General features: G+C 48.0%; 1 protein-coding gene across 2 annotated transcripts in view; it reads right to left on the minus strand.

The window, feature by feature from the left end:
• Positions 1-17024, minus strand: part of PRKCB (protein kinase C beta) — a 297660-nt gene extending 280636 nt beyond the window's left edge. Inside the window, exons 1-2 of one of the 2 annotated variants that reach the window (XM_074346195.1) lie at positions 16621-17024; positions 15534-15565 (exon numbers count right to left, since the gene is read on the minus strand). In XM_074346195.1, the coding sequence (XP_074202296.1) occupies positions 15534-15565; positions 16621-16793 (205 nt within the window). In that variant the 5' untranslated portion in view covers positions 16794-17024. The remainder of the gene's footprint in view (positions 1-15533; positions 15566-16620) is intronic. The other variant, XM_074346196.1, reaches the window with a different exon arrangement.
• Positions 17025-19293: the final 2269 nt, after the last annotated feature.

The following is a 19293-nucleotide window of genomic DNA, read 5'->3' on the forward strand; positions in this document are numbered from 1 at the left end:
ATGAAGATGTCCAGGAGATGGAAACTTCCCTGGCCTGTCCCCCCAGCTAACAGAGACCCTCCTGGGGACATATATACTCAAGCAGCAACAGGTACAGCCCAGTTTTCATTTTTTGCGTGAACTTGACTTTCTTTCCCATTTGGAGTACCTTGGCCCCCCTGAGGCCCTTAGGCCCCAAATCAGAGAAAAGCAAAAGGGAAACACAATGAGGCCAGCTGTCATTTGAGCCCCCACCTATCAGGGACATCAGAGAATAGACACATACGCTGAATCCCAGCCCTCGGAAGTCCCAGCTGGAGGCTGCCCTCAGCGGAGTGCCTCGGTGGCGATCCAGCCCACCTCCACGCCGGGCAGGCTGCTCCCACATCTTCCAGCAGCTCTGTGCAGCCCCTGAACACCTCCTCCTCCATCCCTCCCTCTGTGCTGATACTGTTCATAAAACACTTCTTTCTCAGCCCACATTATCCCCCAGGATAACCACTTCCTTCTCTCTACAGAGGAGGGACGGCTTCTGACAGTGCTGGGACACTTTGCCCAAGGGACGGGTCAGTCCAGGCAGTCCCATCAAAACCAGTAATTCCATTTTAAAAATCTCTTATCCCATACTTAGCATTCTATTTGGGAAAATAACTTTCATCAGTGACACGTTAAAAGCTCAAAGAGGATCATCAAAATAATCTTTGGATATCATGGTGGCGTTGAGAATAAAACGTCTAATTATAAAGAATTCAAAACAATGTATTTATATCTAAAAATAAATAAAACCTCAATGGTCCATGGGCCTCAAAAGTCAAGTTCATGAACCTCCAGCACCTTGTCTCTACTTTTCACCATGACTTTCAAACTGTGTTGACCATGTCCCACAGTGAGAAACCATTCTACATCTGAGTGAGCTCACACATGCCTGTATATATATATATATATATATATATATATATATATATATATATATATATACGTGAAATAAGTTTTACACAGCAACAGTTATGCTTCCTGAGTGTTAAGCATTCTGATATTTACCATTTTATTTTTTCATGGTGTTCGTGATCTACTAAATTGATTTCACGACCCTCTAATGAGTGATGATCCATAATTTAAAACAACACATTTAAAGGAATTCCAAAAAACTTCCCAGACTGGAGCTGCAATGAGGTGTAAGGGTGAAGGACAAGGCACTGAGGTCACGGAGTCCAGGCTGAGCGTACAGGTGGGACCTCCTGTGACTCAGGACAGCGTGGTAGAAGGGAAGTAGGGGGAGGTACGTAAATCCAGGTCTTCTCCCTGGCAGCCAGATGACCTTGGGCAAGACATTGCCGTGTCCCTAGGCCGACGGGGGTCAAGCTCTCTGTGAGTGGCATTTCAGTGCTGGAAGATGCGGTCTACGAATCCAGACAGCACCTAAATCAGTCCTGGGAAAGGACCAACGACAGAGGTCCGCAGGGTTACTAACAGTCAAGGTGATACAGTTTGGAATGAACCGTATCTCAGAAAGAGAGACTGGAAGCCTGCTGTGGACCCCTAGACCCTCCTCACACCTGCAGGGCCAAGGCGCTCATCCCCCCAGCCGCTGGGGGTGTTGAAGGCCGAGGGCTCACAGCAGCATCCCCCGGGGACTCCTTCCTTGAAGAAGGAAGCTGCCTCCCCAAGGTGATGCCAGCTTCCCAGGAGCAACCTGCAGCCAGTGCCCACTCGGTGTGGGTCCCCACCGTCCCAATTCTGAAGGGCCATCCCAGGTCCAGCCCATGAGACTGGCCTTGGCCTCTGGTACAACGACTGCACTCAGTTCAGTATCTCCCTTCCCTGCTTCCCTCCATCCCTTCTAGGTGTTTTTCCCCAGAGCTCCTCCTCCCGTAAGTCGCCTGTGTGCAGACCTTCATCTTTGAAGGCAAAGCAGTAATGATGTTGGCCCGAGTCACAAGAGAACAAAGCAAGAATGGTGACTTTGGGACATTTTTCAAGGGCATTTGTGAGAATTATTTTTTCAAAACTAACATTTAATGAGTAATCAATCCCATGTTCTCTACCGGCCACGTCTCATCCAGTCCACATGGCATCCTGGGAGGTGGGCTCCGTGTCATTACCTTCATTTCACAGGTGAGGAAACTTAAGATTAAAGAGGTCTGAAAGGCGCCCGCGACCTCACATGTGATCGGTGGAGGAGCTGAGGTCTGAACCCATGCCCAGGACCTCATCCCTCCACCGCAGCTCTGTGATCACACGGGCCACGCTGGGCGACACAGATTCACGCACATGTCTGTCTCTTTCTGAGATCTCTCCCTCTTCAAGGGCAGAGGACATGTGTTATGAATATTAAGTGCTTAGTGAAGTGCCAAGTACACAGCAGAACATGGTGGTAATAATGACAATACTCGGTGGTAGCATTCAGTAGTGATGATGGTGACACGTGGTAGAGATGTGGTAATCGGCAGAGATGGTAGTGTACTCAGTAGTCATGGTGGTGGCATTTGGTAGTGATGATGGTGGTGTGTTCAGTAGTGACATGGTGGTGTTCAGTAGTGATGGTGACAATCCGTGGTGACGTGATATTCAGCAGTAATGGTGGTAGTACTCAGTGTTTCATGTGCACTGAGCCCTGGGCTGGGTCCTTTACATAAAGCATTTGGTCTTTTCATTTCCCTACGAGGTAGGTCCTCTCCTTAGGTGGAAGGGGTGAGTGCTCACTTGGGACCCACCACAGAGTCAAGTTTAGTCCAGCAGAGCTTTCAGAGAGCTGGGCTGTCGGGAGAGCTGCACTGAAGTTGGTCCAGTAGGTCCCCCAAAATGCCACACTTTATCTGTGGTCTCTCCCATCAAAAGGCAGAGTCTCTTCCCCCTCTACTTCCTCCTTTCTTTCTGGGACTGGAATGTGACTGGCTTTCACTGAGACAAGATGACAGAAGTGACACCGTGTAGTTCCAGAGGCACTCTGCAACCAAGGCCGGGCCCGCCCACTGAAGAGGACACCACCCGGAGAAAGGCCTCAGCTGTCCCAGGTGTCCCAGCCGAGGCCCCAGACACGTGTGACATGGCCAGGACCAGCGGGAGGACCACCCAGCTGCACACAGCCCGAATTACTGACCCACAGGAACAAGAGCTACATCACAGGGTGGTTATTTGAAGCCACTCAGCTTTGAGGGGGTTCGTTATACAACGAGTAATTGCGTCCAGTCAAATTAGGTGTCCAGTCAAACATCCAAAAGCAGACCCACCAAAGGACTCATCCATAGGAGACATGACCACAAGCAAAAGGCTTTTCCAGAAGACGTTATCTCGGCGAAGCCATTTCTGACTCAGATCAAAGTGCTTATGATGTCCACTGGCAACCAGAAGAGGCAAGAATTCTAACTGGTGGGAAAGCTGGAAATTCTGACAAAAACCAGATTGTTCTACCAGCTAAAAGAGTGCGCCTTTATTTCACTCTCAGCAACACATGGACCGCACTCTCCCCCAAACACCCCCTCACACGTTTGATAAGATAAAGACGTCTAGAGTTCCACCTCTCAGTTTTACCGAAGTCATCGGATACTCCAGCCCAAAGGAAACCATGGCTTTGGGGACTGGAGCAAGGTTTGCTATTTTCACCCACACCTCCACGTTTTCTTTTGCTCCTGGACAGAGAGCTGGTCCACATGTCCCAATACCCCTGCAGCTGACGTGGCCCTATCCCCAAGTTCTGGCCAAAAGAAGGTGAGCAGAACTGATATCCACCCCCTCCAGGCTGAAATGCTGTGAAATAAGTGAGCTGTCTCCTGTTCCCTCTCTCCCATCCACCAGCCCAGCGGAGAGGAGCCAGGAGCCCTGGGTGACTGAGTGGAAAGCTCCTGACCGGGACCGTCTGCAGTGATCTGTGCCATGAATGAGAAATAAATCCCCTTCTGTCAAGCCACAGAGACGTCAAGGCTTATCTGTTACAGCAGCTTTCACAGTCTTACTAATACCTTAGCAAATAGAGAATATTTTAAATGCACGCACTAAAAATAGTTTAGGAGCTCAAGTTTTCCTGGTATTAACAGAGCTACATTATTGGGTGGGAAAATTGTCAGAAGGCCCTGGCTTCCTTGTTTTACAGCTTGCAACCGATGGGCAACATTGAAATGGCAAGCAGATGTCCCCCAACCTCCCCGAGAAGGCAAACAGCCCATCCCTCCATGGCTGACTCCAGAAGGTGCTTCTCTCCCATGCGGATTTCACTTCTGTGTGCAAAACTCTGAAAGTCCCAACCAACACTTCTCAGATCCAGCTTCAGTGACTTGAAACCTGGTGCCTGTTCAATGTTTTTGTTTAAGTGTAATATACATAACAGAAGAGTGGGCACAAATGTACAACCCCATGAACGTTCACGATCTGAACACACCACACAACCAGCACCCAGAGAAGGAAACATCACCAGCACCCCGGTAACCCCTCTTAGTCCCCCCCAGGCCCCCTGTGGATAATCACCATCCTGTTCCTGAACTTCAAGTGCACGGAATCATGCAGAACATACTCTTTCGTGTCTGGTGTTTTTCTAGCTCACAGGGTGTTTGCGAGAGTCATCCGCATTGTGGACAGCTGGAGTCTGCTCATTCTCATTGCTGTATAGTATTCCATTGTGTACCCACTATTCTACTGCTGATGGTCATTCTAGAAGCTTCCAGTTTATATTATGCTAAAAGAAATTCTTTCCACGCCAGTCTACAAGGGTCTATGATAAAAAAGGCAGGCACTTCAGTGGAGAAACTCTTTACCTTCACAGAGAAACACGGACATGGCCTGAGGCTCCACCCAAAGTTAAGACTGCAGCATTGGCATATTTCAGAAAATCACTTCCCAACAGGCTTTAATGGGGGCAGGGTTTTTTTGGTTCAAACAAAAATGATCAGAGCTTATAAACTAGGAAGTGATACACTCTTTATAAAATTCACAGATCAAGCTATAGCAAAACTGGCACCAAAATCCAAATCTAAGGACTCCCTCAATTAAATTATTTTCCCCTATACCATTCATTTGTTTAAAAAGTATTTACAAGCTCATACCATGTGCCAGGTATGGAGCTGGTATTCCAGATACAACAGGAAATGATACAGATGTGGTCCCTACTCTCACAACACCTAGGGAAGACAAACGCCAAACACTCAAATAAAAATACAGTTTGAAAATGTGAACGTTGACAAGGGATTATGAGAGTGTACAGAGGGGACCCCGATTTGGAAGATCAGGGAAGGCTTCTCTGAAGAGGCGACCTCTGAGCGCAGTTCTGAAGGATGAGGAGGAGGTGAATGGGGGAAGAGGAGAGGGAAGAGCAATTCACGCTGAAGACAAAGCATGTACAAAAGCCCTGGGCTGGGCAGGGCTGTGTCATACAGAGGAAGACCAGTCGGGTCTTCAGCCAGAGAGTGAAACGTGAATGGAAGGGTGGTGCAAGGGGAGGTGTGGGAGGACCCACATCAGGCAGACTTGGATCTCATGTTAAGGATTCTCAACATAATCCTGGGAAGAACAGAAAGCCAGCCACCAAAAGATGGATCGCTAAACAAAATAGAATTTTTTATTTACACACCAGAAATAGATACATGGAAACAGAAAACAAACAAAGGGGCAGTAGCGGGGGGGATAAATTAGGAGCTTGGGATTAACAGATACACGCTACTATATATAAAATAGATAAACAACAAGGACCTACTGTATAGCACAGGGCACTATATTCAATTTCTTACAATAAGCTATAATGGAAAAAAATCTGAAAAATATATATATTATGTATATGTATAACTGAATCACTTTGCTATACACCTGAAATTAACATTGTAAATCAACTACACTTCTATAAAGAATTAAATTCAATTAAAACAAGAAAACAGTCCTTCACCTTCTTATACGCCATTCCCGCTTCCCTAAGTGTACTGTTGGCCCAGATAGAATTATTAATACTCCCAACCATCTATTTTGCCACCCACAGAAGAATCCGTGTAACTATCAAAATTCTCAGTTGCAGCACTGCCTAAACTCTAAAGAATGATCCCCACCTTTTAAGGAGGGAAGGAAGGTCTTTAAACTAGAGTTATCCCATAAAAGTCAAACTCCATCATCACAAGAGACAGTCCTGTAGACCATCCCCTTACCTTCCCCCATGTTACCTGCCAGCTTCCTCTTCAATCCAAAAGAGGACATAAACACTCCACCCAGGGGCTGAAGGGACCCCCAAACTTCAGAGGTGAAATGGTCAGAAATCTCTTTAAAGTCGATATACCATCAACATATTTTCAAAATGAGGCAGCTGATGGGGCAATCACAGATTTCATTTCAGCTTTCTGAGGTTTCCCACAAATTAAAGCATCGAAAGCCAGGAAATCGTAGCACAGAAAGCACTGCGCTCACCCACGTTCAAATCACCTCTGACCACAGCTGAGCACGCCTCTCAGATCCATTGTCAGTTTCACCGAACCCTCTTGACCATGACGTGGAAGCACATTCATTCCTGCCCCACGTCCTTGACTCAGGAGCATTCGTCTTGCCTCCCCAACAAGATTATAAACTCAATAAGGACAAGACAGTGCCCAGCCATGGGAACCATGGAAATAGCTGTTGATCAAGCGCTTACTGTATGTCAGGCAAGGGGCTCAGGAAACACCTGCCACATGCCCTACAAACTAAGTTCTCCTGCTGTCTCTGACCTCAAAAAAACCAAAGCTCACAGACTTTATGTAACATGTTCAAGGTCTCGTAGCCAGAAGCCAAGATTGATACCAATGCCTTTCTATCTCCAAAGCACAAGTTCTTCACCACCAGGGCAGCATGTGCTCAATAAACAGGAGCTGAGTGAGTGATAGCAGGAGGAAGAGAGAAAAGGAGTGGGCGGATTCCTTTTAGAGAAAAAATAATTTCTGGGGCCCTCTACGATTAAGGATGCAGTGAGGAGCAATATTCCTATTGTTAGAGCCATAAAAATAACCCAGTAACCACCTCCCAAAATAGAATAATCAACAATATGACTGACATAAAAATCCAGACGTCTCTTTTGGTTGAGAAGAACAGCAACAGCCCCGAGATGCTCTGATAATACTCCTCGACTGCTTCTAAAGGGGCACCACAGCTTCTCTTACCTGACCTCCACCCTCATCAGCCTGGAATTTCAGGATCTGAGTCATGGCAATTATGGTTTCAAAATGCCTCTCATGCTCTTTTGCAAACATTTCACTCGCCCCCACCCACCCTGCTTTCAAGCAATGACAACAGCCACTTCCTAGTCACTACCCTGCCTTCACGAGGTCCAGACCCTCCAATGTGACGTTCACCACCCACCCGCTCCTCCCTCACACACCCTCCTTCCTGTTCCTCCTTCCTGCATGACCCTCCGCGTCTCTGCTTGAAACACCCACCCCGGCCCCCTTGTCAATCTGGGAACTCCTACTCCTGCTGTGAGATGATTCCCAAATGTCAGCTCCTCCGAAGAACCTTCCCCACCCCTCCCAGGAGTAAGGACGTCATTCGAAGCTTTTTTCACACCCTGGGTGTAACACTTCTCATGTATATATTTGTATCAGAAGTCATTGGCCATGTGCTGTTCTCCCCTTAAAAGGCCAGGAAGGTCTTCAAGGGCAAGCACAGTGTCTTCTTATTTCTCTTCAAAGCCAAAATTGCAACCTGACATTATATGCTGTATTTCTTCTAAGTTACTTACTCATTGCTCTTCTAGTAAAATGTAAATTCCCTGAGGGCAGGGACTCTGTCTTGTTCACTGCTCTAGCTCCAGTGCTTAGAACAGTACTTGATTCATGGTAGGCACTCAGTAAACATTTACTGAGTGAATGGATAGATGGATAGATGAATGGGGAAATGGATGAATGGATGGAGAGGTGGATGGATGGAGGGATAATGGATGGATGGAGAGGTGGATGGATGGATAATGGATGGATGGATGGATAGATGGATGGGTGGATAACGGATGGAAAAACTGGGTGGACAGAGGAATGGATTGGCAGGTGAGTGGTGAGATGGATGGACAGATGGAGGGTGAATAAAGGAAGGATCATGATTTACCAGCCCAGGGTCATAGAGCCGTGGAGAGACAAACTCAGGATTGGAAATCAGGTCTGTTTGGTCTCTGAGCATGCACTCTCCAGACCAATTTATACTGCCTATCCAGAAGCCCAAAGTCTGGTCCACTGAGCAGTGCCAAGGTAAAAGAAGAAAGAGTCTAGAATTCCTCCAGGAACACGGGTATTTGTTGAGCAAAGTGAATTTCCATCTACTGAGCAAATGCCAAGACTAAACAGGAGAGGATGAGCCCCTTCTGACTCAGCAGGGCAACTTTCTGCGCGTGGGCTGAGGAAAAGAGAGACATCGAGGAGACACAAACCAACAGGCAAAGGACAACAAAAAGGTAATAGCAACGACAATGACAACGGTAATATCAAAAGACTGACACTTCTGAATAAAGGCTACCACCTCTTCCACACCAGAGCCTGCAAGCCGCTGTGCGTTTCCACCCTCTGCAGCATCGCGCATCCTTCCAACACCAAACAGCTCCCGGAAAGACGCTGAACTCCCCTTCCCTGTTCACAAGGAGGAACGGCCAGTAAGAAACGAGGCCCAGAGGCAGAACAGGATGAGGCTTCACGTTAGGTAAAAGCGGGTGACAGGGAGAAACCAACATATCTTTATGTCTTCCTAATTCCCTGTTGTCCCTTTACAATAAAAAATAAAGAACATTTACTAAGTGCCCAGGTTTGTGTTAGAGAGGTGTTAACAACACGTTAGCACCAAACTGAGACTTTCTCCCCGATGGAATCAGAAAGATGGAAAGGGAACTGACAAAGGATCTGTCTCTATACTTGAGTCAATGCTGCTCACTGTGAAACTTCTTATAAGTTAGCTTCCAAATAAAAGAAAGCACTGCCGAAGCCAATGGAATGAAGAGCTATAGAAACTCAGATATGGACTCAGGGTGAGGAAGGTATACAGGAGGTGATGCAAGTAACCCTGTGCCCCTGAAAACTGGCTTTCGGCTCACAAATGCCTTTCACTGGCAGATTTTGCTGTTTCTCTCTCTCTCTCTCTTTTTTAATTGAAGTAGAGTTGATTTACAATGTTGTGTTAGTTTCTGGTGTACAGCAAAGTCATTCAGTTCTACATTTCAGTATCTTGTAATAAACTATAATAGCAAAGAATCTGAAAAAGAACGTGTGTGTCTGTGTGTGCGCGCGTTCTTTTCATTTATCCTCAATCTATTGGCTCAGACTTGCCCTCCACCTCTAATGGTTTGATGTTTCTGCATTAGAACAGCCACCTCAAACTGCAACCCCTGAACAAAAAGGAAGTCAGCGTTTTGTCTGCGTTATTAGTTCAGAGGAGATCAAGTTCTCTTTCTGTCAAACTGAGAGAGAAACCATCTTAAAGTTATCGCCTAATTCTACCAAATATTCATCTCACTTCCAACTATGGCACAAATAAAAGACTCAGGGCTTCTCCATAGAATGTCACAGAGATAAGACCTCCTATGTATCTTTATCCAGGATATGAGCAGCTTCACAATTCAGATTTTTCGGCTCCGGCTCCTTGACAGCTCAGACTTTCATCAATTACCTCAGAGAATGAGAAACTGTGTGTCTTTTTTTTTTTTTTTTTTTTTTTGTCTTTAATGCTCAGACCAAAGAATTCCTTGACTCTATCCTCAATCATTACACAGGTTAGCATCCCCTATACATTCTCATAGCACCCTGGACATTTCCTTCAAGGTACTTAACAAGAGTGAAATTAAATATTGGTGCAATGATTTGTAGAATGTCTTATTCCCCCATTACACTGCAAACTCCACGACATTAAGGATCTTCTCAATCTCATTCACCACTGGATTCTTACCATCTAATCTAATTCCTGACACAGAGAACACTTTTAATGAGTGAACACTTTTTGGAAGGATGGATGGATGGATGGATGAACAAATGGATTGCATAGTAAATATATAAATTTCCTACCAGATTCTTAAGCAGCCATCACACCTCCAAATGCCACATGTAAACACTTCGGATTTTGTCTACTCTGTAAAAAGGCCAACAGTCTATCTATAGAATGTCGCACAATTTCAGTGGAGAGATAGGATGAGTGAAGTCAAAGAATCCTTAGATTAGCTCAAATGCCAAGAACGACAAGGGCCCACGCTTTTGAACACATCAGCCAGAGACATGAACTCTTCAGCTGATCCCCCACCCCCGCCCAAGAATTAATTGGACTTTTTTGCAAAGACAAAAAAAACCATAGGGTTAAACACTGTACTTAATAACTTCACCACCTATAGCTGAAAAGCATCAAAAGATGCATATTCTCAAAGCTGTGATATACTGATCTACTTACGTGTGTGTGGATGTATGTGCACGTGTGGAGAGAGAGAGAGACAGGAACAGAAACAAAAATCAAAAAACAGGCAGAAACAGAGAGAGAGAGAGAGAGAGAGAGAGGAAATAGACGCCCCACCAGCAAGAATGTATACAAATTTTTTTCAAGTCTTTGGTTTAACCTTTTGACCAATGAACTTCTCTATATCTTCTTGGTTTTTTTTTTTTCTCTTGTTTTAAATGTTTTCTTAAATTTTATTTTTAGGGAGGGTAATTAGGTTTATTTATTTATTTTCAGTGCAGGTACTGCGGATCGAACTCGGGACCTTGCACATGCTAAGCAGGCACTCTACCACTGAGCTATCCCCTCCCCTTACATCTTTTTCTTTATTGACCGAAATATACCATAAACATGCTGTGTTTGGTTCTGGGCAGTACCTGGAGTATCACTAATACTTGGAAAGCACATATTTTTAAATTAGTTTCTAAGAACCTGTGTTCTCAGATTATCAATTAGATTTTCAAAGGTCATATTTTCCATATTTACTTAGAAAAGACTTCTGTTGCCCAGTGACAAAGCTTCAAGCTTTTCCCAAGTGCTCTACAACTTCAAATGAACCGGCCATCACCTTTTCAACAGATCAACCCTTTTCAAGACCCAGAGTTAACCTACCTAAAAATGTTTCTTTCATTTGGGACTTTAAGCCCCAAATCCCACTTCAGGTGGAAAAATAAATTAAAAGCCCAACCAACAGACACAACTTCGAAAAGCCTCTGCCTTTAATCCACAGGGAACCCTCAGGACACATTCAGAAGAAGCCAGGAGGTAAGTGGAGCCTCCCTTGCAGGCCTCTAGGTTCTGCTTCTGGGAAGAGGGGGGAAGTGAAATAACAGAGTCTCCCAGCAGCCTGACCTGGTGACTGCACACACACACACAAAAGACCCTATTTATGACTTCACTGAGAAAGTTCAACCTGACGTTCAGGATATCATCTCTTAAGTTCCTAGGGGAAAACATGCCAAAAATACAATTAACCTTAGATTCATCTTTGACTGTTGGTTTTTAAAAAAAAAAAAAAAAAAAGTACAGATTCTAATCTCTATGTGCTAACTACAGACTAAAATAAACCTGTATCTTATAAAGCTGATGTTGAGGAAAAGAGCAATGGTTGGATTTAGGCAATGCTTGGGGGATTTTTAAGAATAATGTCTATTAGAAGTTTGAGAAACATGTTTTCTAATCTCTACAGGAAAGGGAAGAACTGGTTTACTCATTATAATCATACTGCTAGGTCTTCATCATCAGAAAATTAGTGCACCGGGGTTTTTCTAGAGAGTCCGTGGCAGGTTTAGATTTTTCTCACGAGAAAAAGGGCGAGAAAAGACAATCTAAACAAGCTGGCTGTCTGGGGCCAGACCCACTGGTGTCACCCAAAGTCTGTGAAGAAACCTACCTGAAAAGAAAACCCATCTAAAAACACAAAAGACACTTAGTGATTTAATAAGTTCCCGAATTAACTCTGTCCAGCTTTGACCGTTTCCTACAGCTAATCAAGTAATAATGATCATCTCACTTAAGAGTTATCGATATTTTTCTGGATATTTTTATGGATATTTTTCTTGTACCACCTCACTACTCCTCATCATAACCCTAAGAGGTAGACACTATTAGCCCATTTTACAGATGAGGAGACCGAGGCCACTATAGATGGATGACTTGCTCAAGTTCACACAGCAAGCAGGTGGCAGAGCAGAGATTCAAACCTTGTTCTATCTGACTCCAATCCCATGCTGGGAATTCTGAACCTCAATTTCATTTCCTCCCTATTTCTACTAAAATGACTTTTTTTTTTCTCTCTGCTCAAAATGCAAAAGCTTCTTGGGGTAAGAGTCTAATTCCACCCAAAGCCTTGTCTTAATGACAATTAAGGCACATCCTCTAAAGAATGCCATGGGGAGAAGTCTGCCCTGTTTATCTGAAGGGGGTCCCATTTCTAAGCCAGAATGTAGACACTTTTATAACAGATTCTCAGTCCCTGTCCCCTGTCACCAGAGACATTCTTAAACTATCTCACAGAGAATGGTTTTATAGAAAATAGAGTGGAAACAAAAAGAGAGAAACTATATGTCAGTCAATCCAGAATTTTGTCCTCCAGCAGTACAAAAGCAAGAAAACATATTCTTAGGTGGCCCTGAGCACACAGAAATCCATCATTTCCCAGGGTTTATGGACTTTCCATCCTCCCTCTTCCAACCCATCCCAGCATCCTCAATTTCCTGACAGCACAGTGCAGCCTTGGGGCCCAGTAGTGTCCTGGCCTTATGATCATCCCACACGCCTCCTACCCAAGAATGGCAGAAATTAGATCCTGTCTCCCCTTCTACTTCTGAAATGGAAACCACCCCCCACCGACCCTAGCTTTTATCTGGGAGCATGGCTACCTGAAATCAACATCACATTTCCCACACACTCCTTTGCAGCAAGGTGTGGGCATGTGATTAAGTTCCAGCTCACAGCCTACAGGCAGAAGTGTCTGTGGCAACTCCCAGGACAGTAAGCCTTTCTTTACCTTCTCTCCTCCTGCTGGCTGAAGGACAGATATGAGGACTGGATAGTCCAGCATCCTTCTTGGATTATGAGATAATTCTCACTCCTGGGATGGTGGACCAGAAAACTGAAAAGAACATAGGAGCCTGGGCTCCGGACTTCTGAATTTGGTGAGAGAATAAAACCTTAAGCATTTTCTATAAAATGTGGATCCCAGTTTAATTAGACTCACTTTAAGAGGAGCCAAAAATACTCAGATAAGGAACTTCTCTACAGTTCCAAAATCAGTCCTAGGTTATTGAGAACACCCGAGGATAACCTTCCCCCTTCCTTCCTGCCTGTCCCTAAGCAGGAGACCCTAAGCAGCTCAGTTTCAGAGGTTGTCAGTTTGCCCCATGCCCCTCTTGCTCCTTTCCACTCCAGCCCAAATGGACTACACTACCAAAGCAGTGACACAGGTGACCAGATATTCACAGCGGGATTTTTGACTCTCACCTGGTAGCTGGTTCCATAGCAAAGCAACCCTGCAGAGCCAGTCTCCTCCCGCACCAGCTGCCCCACCCCTGGGGTAGTTTGGAAACATCATAAGGGCTGATATTTTCCGAGTGCTTACTCTGTACTAAGCTCTGGTCCAGACGTCTTACACACTACAACAACTTGGAGCCGCTTAGCAATTTTTTAAGGTAAGTACTGTTATTGGACCCATTTTACAGACAAGGAGCCTGAGGGACAGGGAGACTAAACAACATGGCTGGGAAGTCTCAAGCCAAGATCTAAACCCCAGTGATGGCCTGACAGCCTGTGCACGTGCCCACCACCCTACACTGCCTCTCAGGGAGAAGGGAAAATGAAAGGTGATTAAAAACAGCTAAGCACCCCTACCTCTAAAGCTGCCATATTTCAACAGAAACTTTAATTCTCCTTTACGCAATGCACTAGAAAAGTCCTACCATTTTCCCGGCTTTGGAAAAGAGGATCTCTTGCTTCAGCTGCGTCATCACCTGCTTGTTTCAGAGTGACTTTCCCAACCATTAATAACGGCAGAGCAGGTGGGATAGGAAAACAGCAGTAAAAATGTTCAAAAATCACCCCCAACCTCAGCAAGAAACAAAGACAGAAACTGACTCACGGGAGTGAGAGGTAACCTCAAAGGTCTTCTACGTGTTTCCGTGCTAAGGCACCACTGGTGTTCTGTTTGAGGAGTCAAAGTTCTAGAAAACAATGCAGCCATTTGCACCAAGGCCATTTAAAGGGATGTGTAAGTCCTCTGGGCAGTGTGTAAAACTGGGGCTCCAAACCTTGGTTAAAAAAAGACGGGATGGGGGCTGGTCTACAAGGCTCACCGGCTGAGCTGCTCAGGTGAGAGGACTCTGAGTCTCAGAAGAAGGCAGTGCCATGCTGCGGGATTCTGTACAACTCACACCTCCACCCACACTCACCAGGATCGCTTTACTTCTCTCTGGAGGGTGGAGATGCCACAACAAAACTGTCAGTCAGAGCTAAGTCACATCTCAGGCTCTTTAATATTCAAATGCTTTCTTGCCCTGATCTAAACCCAGCTCACCAGGGCAGTCAATCTTGCCCCTACGACGTATCCCAAAATGTGATATTTTCTCACCAAACTCAACTATCCCTGACCTAAAATTGGGGGACAGGGGGAACTTTCCAGACCAGAGGTTGCAAACTCAAATGCCTTATAAGGGCCAAAAATGGATGAAGCAGGCCTAGTTGGGATTGATTGCGACAAAATGGTGAATGTGCACCCTGTCCGTGAAAACAGCTGCTCTCAGCTCCAAATGATGGTTCTAACAAGAAAGTGGGACCAATGCTCAGCAAACGTGAAGCTGCAAAGTCTGATACGTTTGCGAAATCTCCCAGTTCTAAAATGCTGACATCAAATTCAAAACAATATCTGACACCCTGAGGGATAAACCAGGCTACAGGTGATCTGGCATGCAGAGAGTAAATCTGCCACCAGACACAGCCAGGGCCACTTTCCACATGATTAAAAGTCACCACTAGGCATCCCTGGCTGGGGTCAAGAATCTCAAACCAGATGCAGGGACCCTTAGAGTCCTTCCTGTATCTAGCCAGAAGACAGAAAGGGTGATTTAAACCAGGATCTGAGAAGCACCCCATCTGGTACCACCTCTCTCAGAGAGGGAGGAGGCCCAGGGGACAACCACAGTCACCTTTCTAAGGGGATGCACCATCTGTGGAGGCAGCAGCCACCTGTGGAGACCTCTGTGAGGCTGGGGAAGAGGCAGAACCTCATTCTGTGAGATGAGGAAGGCCACGTGAGCAGGAGTTAGGGAGGAGGGGTCCTCCCAGAAATGGCCCCTGGAGACACTTCTTCCAGAAGCAGGACTAGCCAGGCAGGATAGCTTCTAGAGAACCTGTTTTGACTCTTCTGGTGCTGGGAAGGGAGAAGGGTGAATGCACTTCCTTGGCCAGTAGGGTCTCCCAGCTCCATCGGCCCTTTCAGGACAGAGCGTCACTGCCCCACAGACACACAGCCCTTTTAAAGATCCTTTCGAGGTGATGAATTCCTAGATCTGGAGGTCGCTCTGACAGACTTGATTCCTTCACTCTCTGCCTAACTCAGTTACTCCTAGAAAGTCTTTTTCACCATCTCTTCCCACAAACTGCATCCCCAGAGCCCCACAGCCTACCTTGGCACTGGAATCCTTGCTTTCCGAAGCCCCTGGAAAGGCAGAAGGAGGCATGTCAGACAGCCCGAGGGGCCCAGCCACCAGTTCCCCCACAGTCACCCCCCTTCCCCCTTTCCCCCTGCCCCTCTACCCCAGGTGCAACCTTCCAGCCACAGGCGGGTGCCCAAGAGTCTTCCGCCTTTGGGGAGGAGGGGGTAGGTGGGAGCTCAGCAGTAACCCCCAACTTCCCTCAGAAGGCAGAAGCGAGGAGGCTGCGACCACCAGGTGGCGGGATGGGGGAAAGCGTTTCCGTCGTGGTGGGGGCGAAGGGCAGGAAGGAGATCTGCCCAGAAAGATGCCCGCGTACCCTCAGGGAAAGAGAAGAGAAAAAGACGCATCCAGAGGGAGGATGGGAGAGCCCCCGCGGCGGTGGTGTTCCCTGGGGGACTGGGAAGAGAGAAAGGATTCCCCATGCCTAGAGGGACCACGGAGCGCGGGGTGGGGGGGGGGGGTCCCCGCAGTGATGTGAAGGGGAAAAACTGAGGAGTGGAAAGGGGAACCCAGGCCCTCAGGGAGGAGCAAGCAGTAAGAGATAACACAGGGCGCTGCCCCCAGAGACAGAGGAGAAGGAAAGGATGCCCCATGCCCGCAGGGAGATAGAGAGGACACCCAGGGCGCTGCCCCCGGAAAGGAGGGAAGTGGGTGAGGATGCCTCGAGCCCGGAAGGAGGCGGAGAGATAGCGAACCCCGCGCGAGAGGGCACTCGAGGTGCTGCCCTCCCGGGGAGGGCCAGCCCCCCGCGCTCGGAGCCCGGTAGGGAAAGGGCGCCCGCGCCTCAGCCCCTGGGCGCTCCGAGGCAGCCGGGAGGAAAAGAGAGGGCAGAAGGTATCCGGCGGCCGGCCGTCTGGGGCCCCGGGGAGCGGGAAGCCACAGGACCGTCCACCGGGGAGTCCAGCGCGGAAGGGTCCGGAGCTGGGAGCCCGGGGGCGCGGGGCGCGGGGCGGCGCGGGGCGGCGCAGGGCGGACGCGGAAGGCGCGGAGAGGGGGTCCCCGCGCGCCGCGCTGCCCTCGGGGCCCCGGGAAGGTGCCCTGCGCGGCGCGCTCTCACCAGATGAAGTCGGTGCAGTGGCTGCAGAAGGTGGGCTGCTTGAAGAAGCGGGCGGTGAATTTGTGGTTCTTCACCTCGTGCACGTTCTTCTGCCGGAGGGCGCCTTTGCGGGCGAAGCGCACGGTGCTCTCCTCGCCCTCACTCGGCGGCGGCCCCGCAGCCGGGTCAGCCATCTTGCGCGCGGGGAGCGGGAGCCCGAGAGGTGCCGGCCTGGGGCCGCGGGACCGCGGGCTGCGGGCCCGGGAGGCGCTGGAGGAGGCGGCCGCTCTGCGCCCGGGGCCGCGGGCGCTTCCCCTGCGCCGTCTCTGGCGGCCGCGGCGCGCGGAGCTGGGGCTGTCACTTGCCCAGCTGCCGCCGCTCGTCCAGCTGCGCTTGGCACCGCTGGCCCCAGCTGCGGGGGAGGGGGGCGGAGCTCCGTGCAGAGCCCGCCTTCCTCATTTGCATTGAGTCCAGGCCCCGCCCCGTGCCGCCAGCTGCTTTACATATTGGCACCCGGAGGCGGCCGGCCTCCTTGCGAAGTGTTCTCAGCCGCAGCGCTGCGGCGCGGGGACCGCAGCCTGGGTTCTTTAGATCTGAACCTCGCCCCCTACCCCGTCCTCGGCCCGGGTTGCATGAAGGAGATGAGCACCTTGAGTGCTCCCCGCCCGGGGGAACTGAGAGCTGGGAGCGGTGGAGGTGTAAAGGGTGGGCCCGACGGATTCCACCCCCGCCTCTGCAGAGACTGGTACCCATCCACCAGTATCTTTGCCATTGGTCATTCTGCACGCGTCTCTTGGAGGGATGGGCTCCCGCTGTCACTCATTCGAAAAGGCCTTTGGCTCCGCACACTTAACACACACACACACACACACACACGCACGCACACACACACACACGTACACACGTACTGCAGAGGGAGAGGAAGAGCAATCACTATTTTATATACATATCTAACTCCACCACAAAGACACTTCTTGGCTTTGCTTGCCTGGCCATTTAGAAAAGAGCTCTCTGCCTTCTGTCCATCGCCTCTACAAAGAGACGCAGCTTCAACTGTAAAATGGGGCTGATAAAGAGGGTGGGGAGAAATTTAATAGGTCGGTATTTCCTCAACTTTCATTCATTCCTGACCCATCTTCACAAAAGCTGCTAATTTCTGTGCATCATCTGAAAAGAACCTCTATCTGGCTTCTGAGTTTGAAAAGCCAGAGGTATCCATGCTATTAAAATCTCTCCAGATGCTGCCTAGAACATCTGCTTTTGAGGTCTTCTTTTATTTGTTGAGAAGGAAGATTAACAAACGTTAGAGATGTTAAAGACACATTTATATGCAACAGAGACTCTCTCCTGGATGGAATCTGAGGGATGGAAAGGTAACCAAAAGAGTAATAATTGTCTACAGGAGCAATGCAGTGTGATTAGTGCCCTGTCCAGGCACTGTGTCTAAACATCCCCCCCACCATGCCCCACATGCTGGGAACCCAGCGCTGCATTAGACTATAAACTCCTGCACTAGACCTGGGCTGTGAGGCCAGGTGCTGCTCACCATTGTGTTACCTGGCATCAAGCTCTGTGCCTGACGCCTCCTCAGTGCTCAGTAAATGTTGGTTGAATGAGGGAGTAATTGTGTGAACAAGTGAGTGAACGGAAATGTAAAAGACATTACCGCTTACAAGCACCCACATCCAGTATGTGTTCAATTACAATACACATCAGCTGCTAGGTGGGTGTCACAGGTACAACCCTGTGTAGGTCCAGTAACTTTCATTATGGATAAAGACAGCAAGGCTCAGAGTGGTTAAGACAGATACCCAAAGTCACGCTGTTGTTGAATGGTGGTTCAACCTGCCTAACTACAAAGCATCCTGGTGACAACAGGGTGAAGGAGGATGGAGTTGAACCAGCTGCACTGAACTTCTGCCTGATGATGCTCAGATTCTATGATGATGATTTGGCCTGGAAGCTGCTGAGTCTAAGTCATCACCAAGTTGCATGTGGAGAGCGATGGCTGTCACAACAGAATGTCCTTTCCCTACGCAGTCATTCAAAGGTAACGATGAAAAAAATAGCGTTTACTTTTAAGGTTGACATGTTTGGGGAACTGGACATGCCTGTCTATTATTAGTCCTTTAAGAGGCCTCATCACCTCCCAGGGAGGCTTGTGAAAACATCCCAGGCGACGTTGCTGCCAAAGTATATTTCCTTTGAACTGATGAGCTGGAAGCTTGCAGCCCACATCCTGCCTTTTGAACAAGGTGCTCTGGATGACTTTGGTCTGTAACAACAAACAGTACCTCATGGGGCTTGGCCCTGGGGGTGGAAAGGCTGGCAGATCCTAGAGAACCACTCAGTTCCTGGAGGGGCTGCACCATCTGAAGATGGAGGAGCACAGTTCCCACTGGTCCCAGATCCTATAGGGCGGGGGTCTCAAGCTAATGGCCCCTGGGTACATCTTTTTAGCCAGCCCAGTGAAATTTTTGTTGGTTCACATTTGGTAGAATTTTACCTAAATATCCAGATTCTGACTTCTCTAGGAAAGAAGTTATAGTTACATGGAGCCTGCATTCCTCTACTTACTCATTCATTTGTTCAAGCATTTAGGATTTAACTTATTGAGCATCTGCTATGTGCTGTTCTACATACTGCTAAATAAAACAAACAAAAGTTCCTGCCTTCCTAGAGTTAGTGGGGAAG

Source organism: Camelus bactrianus, chromosome 18 (assembly GCF_048773025.1).
Source record: "Camelus bactrianus isolate YW-2024 breed Bactrian camel chromosome 18, ASM4877302v1, whole genome shotgun sequence".
NCBI lineage: Eukaryota > Metazoa > Chordata > Mammalia > Artiodactyla > Camelidae > Camelus > Camelus bactrianus.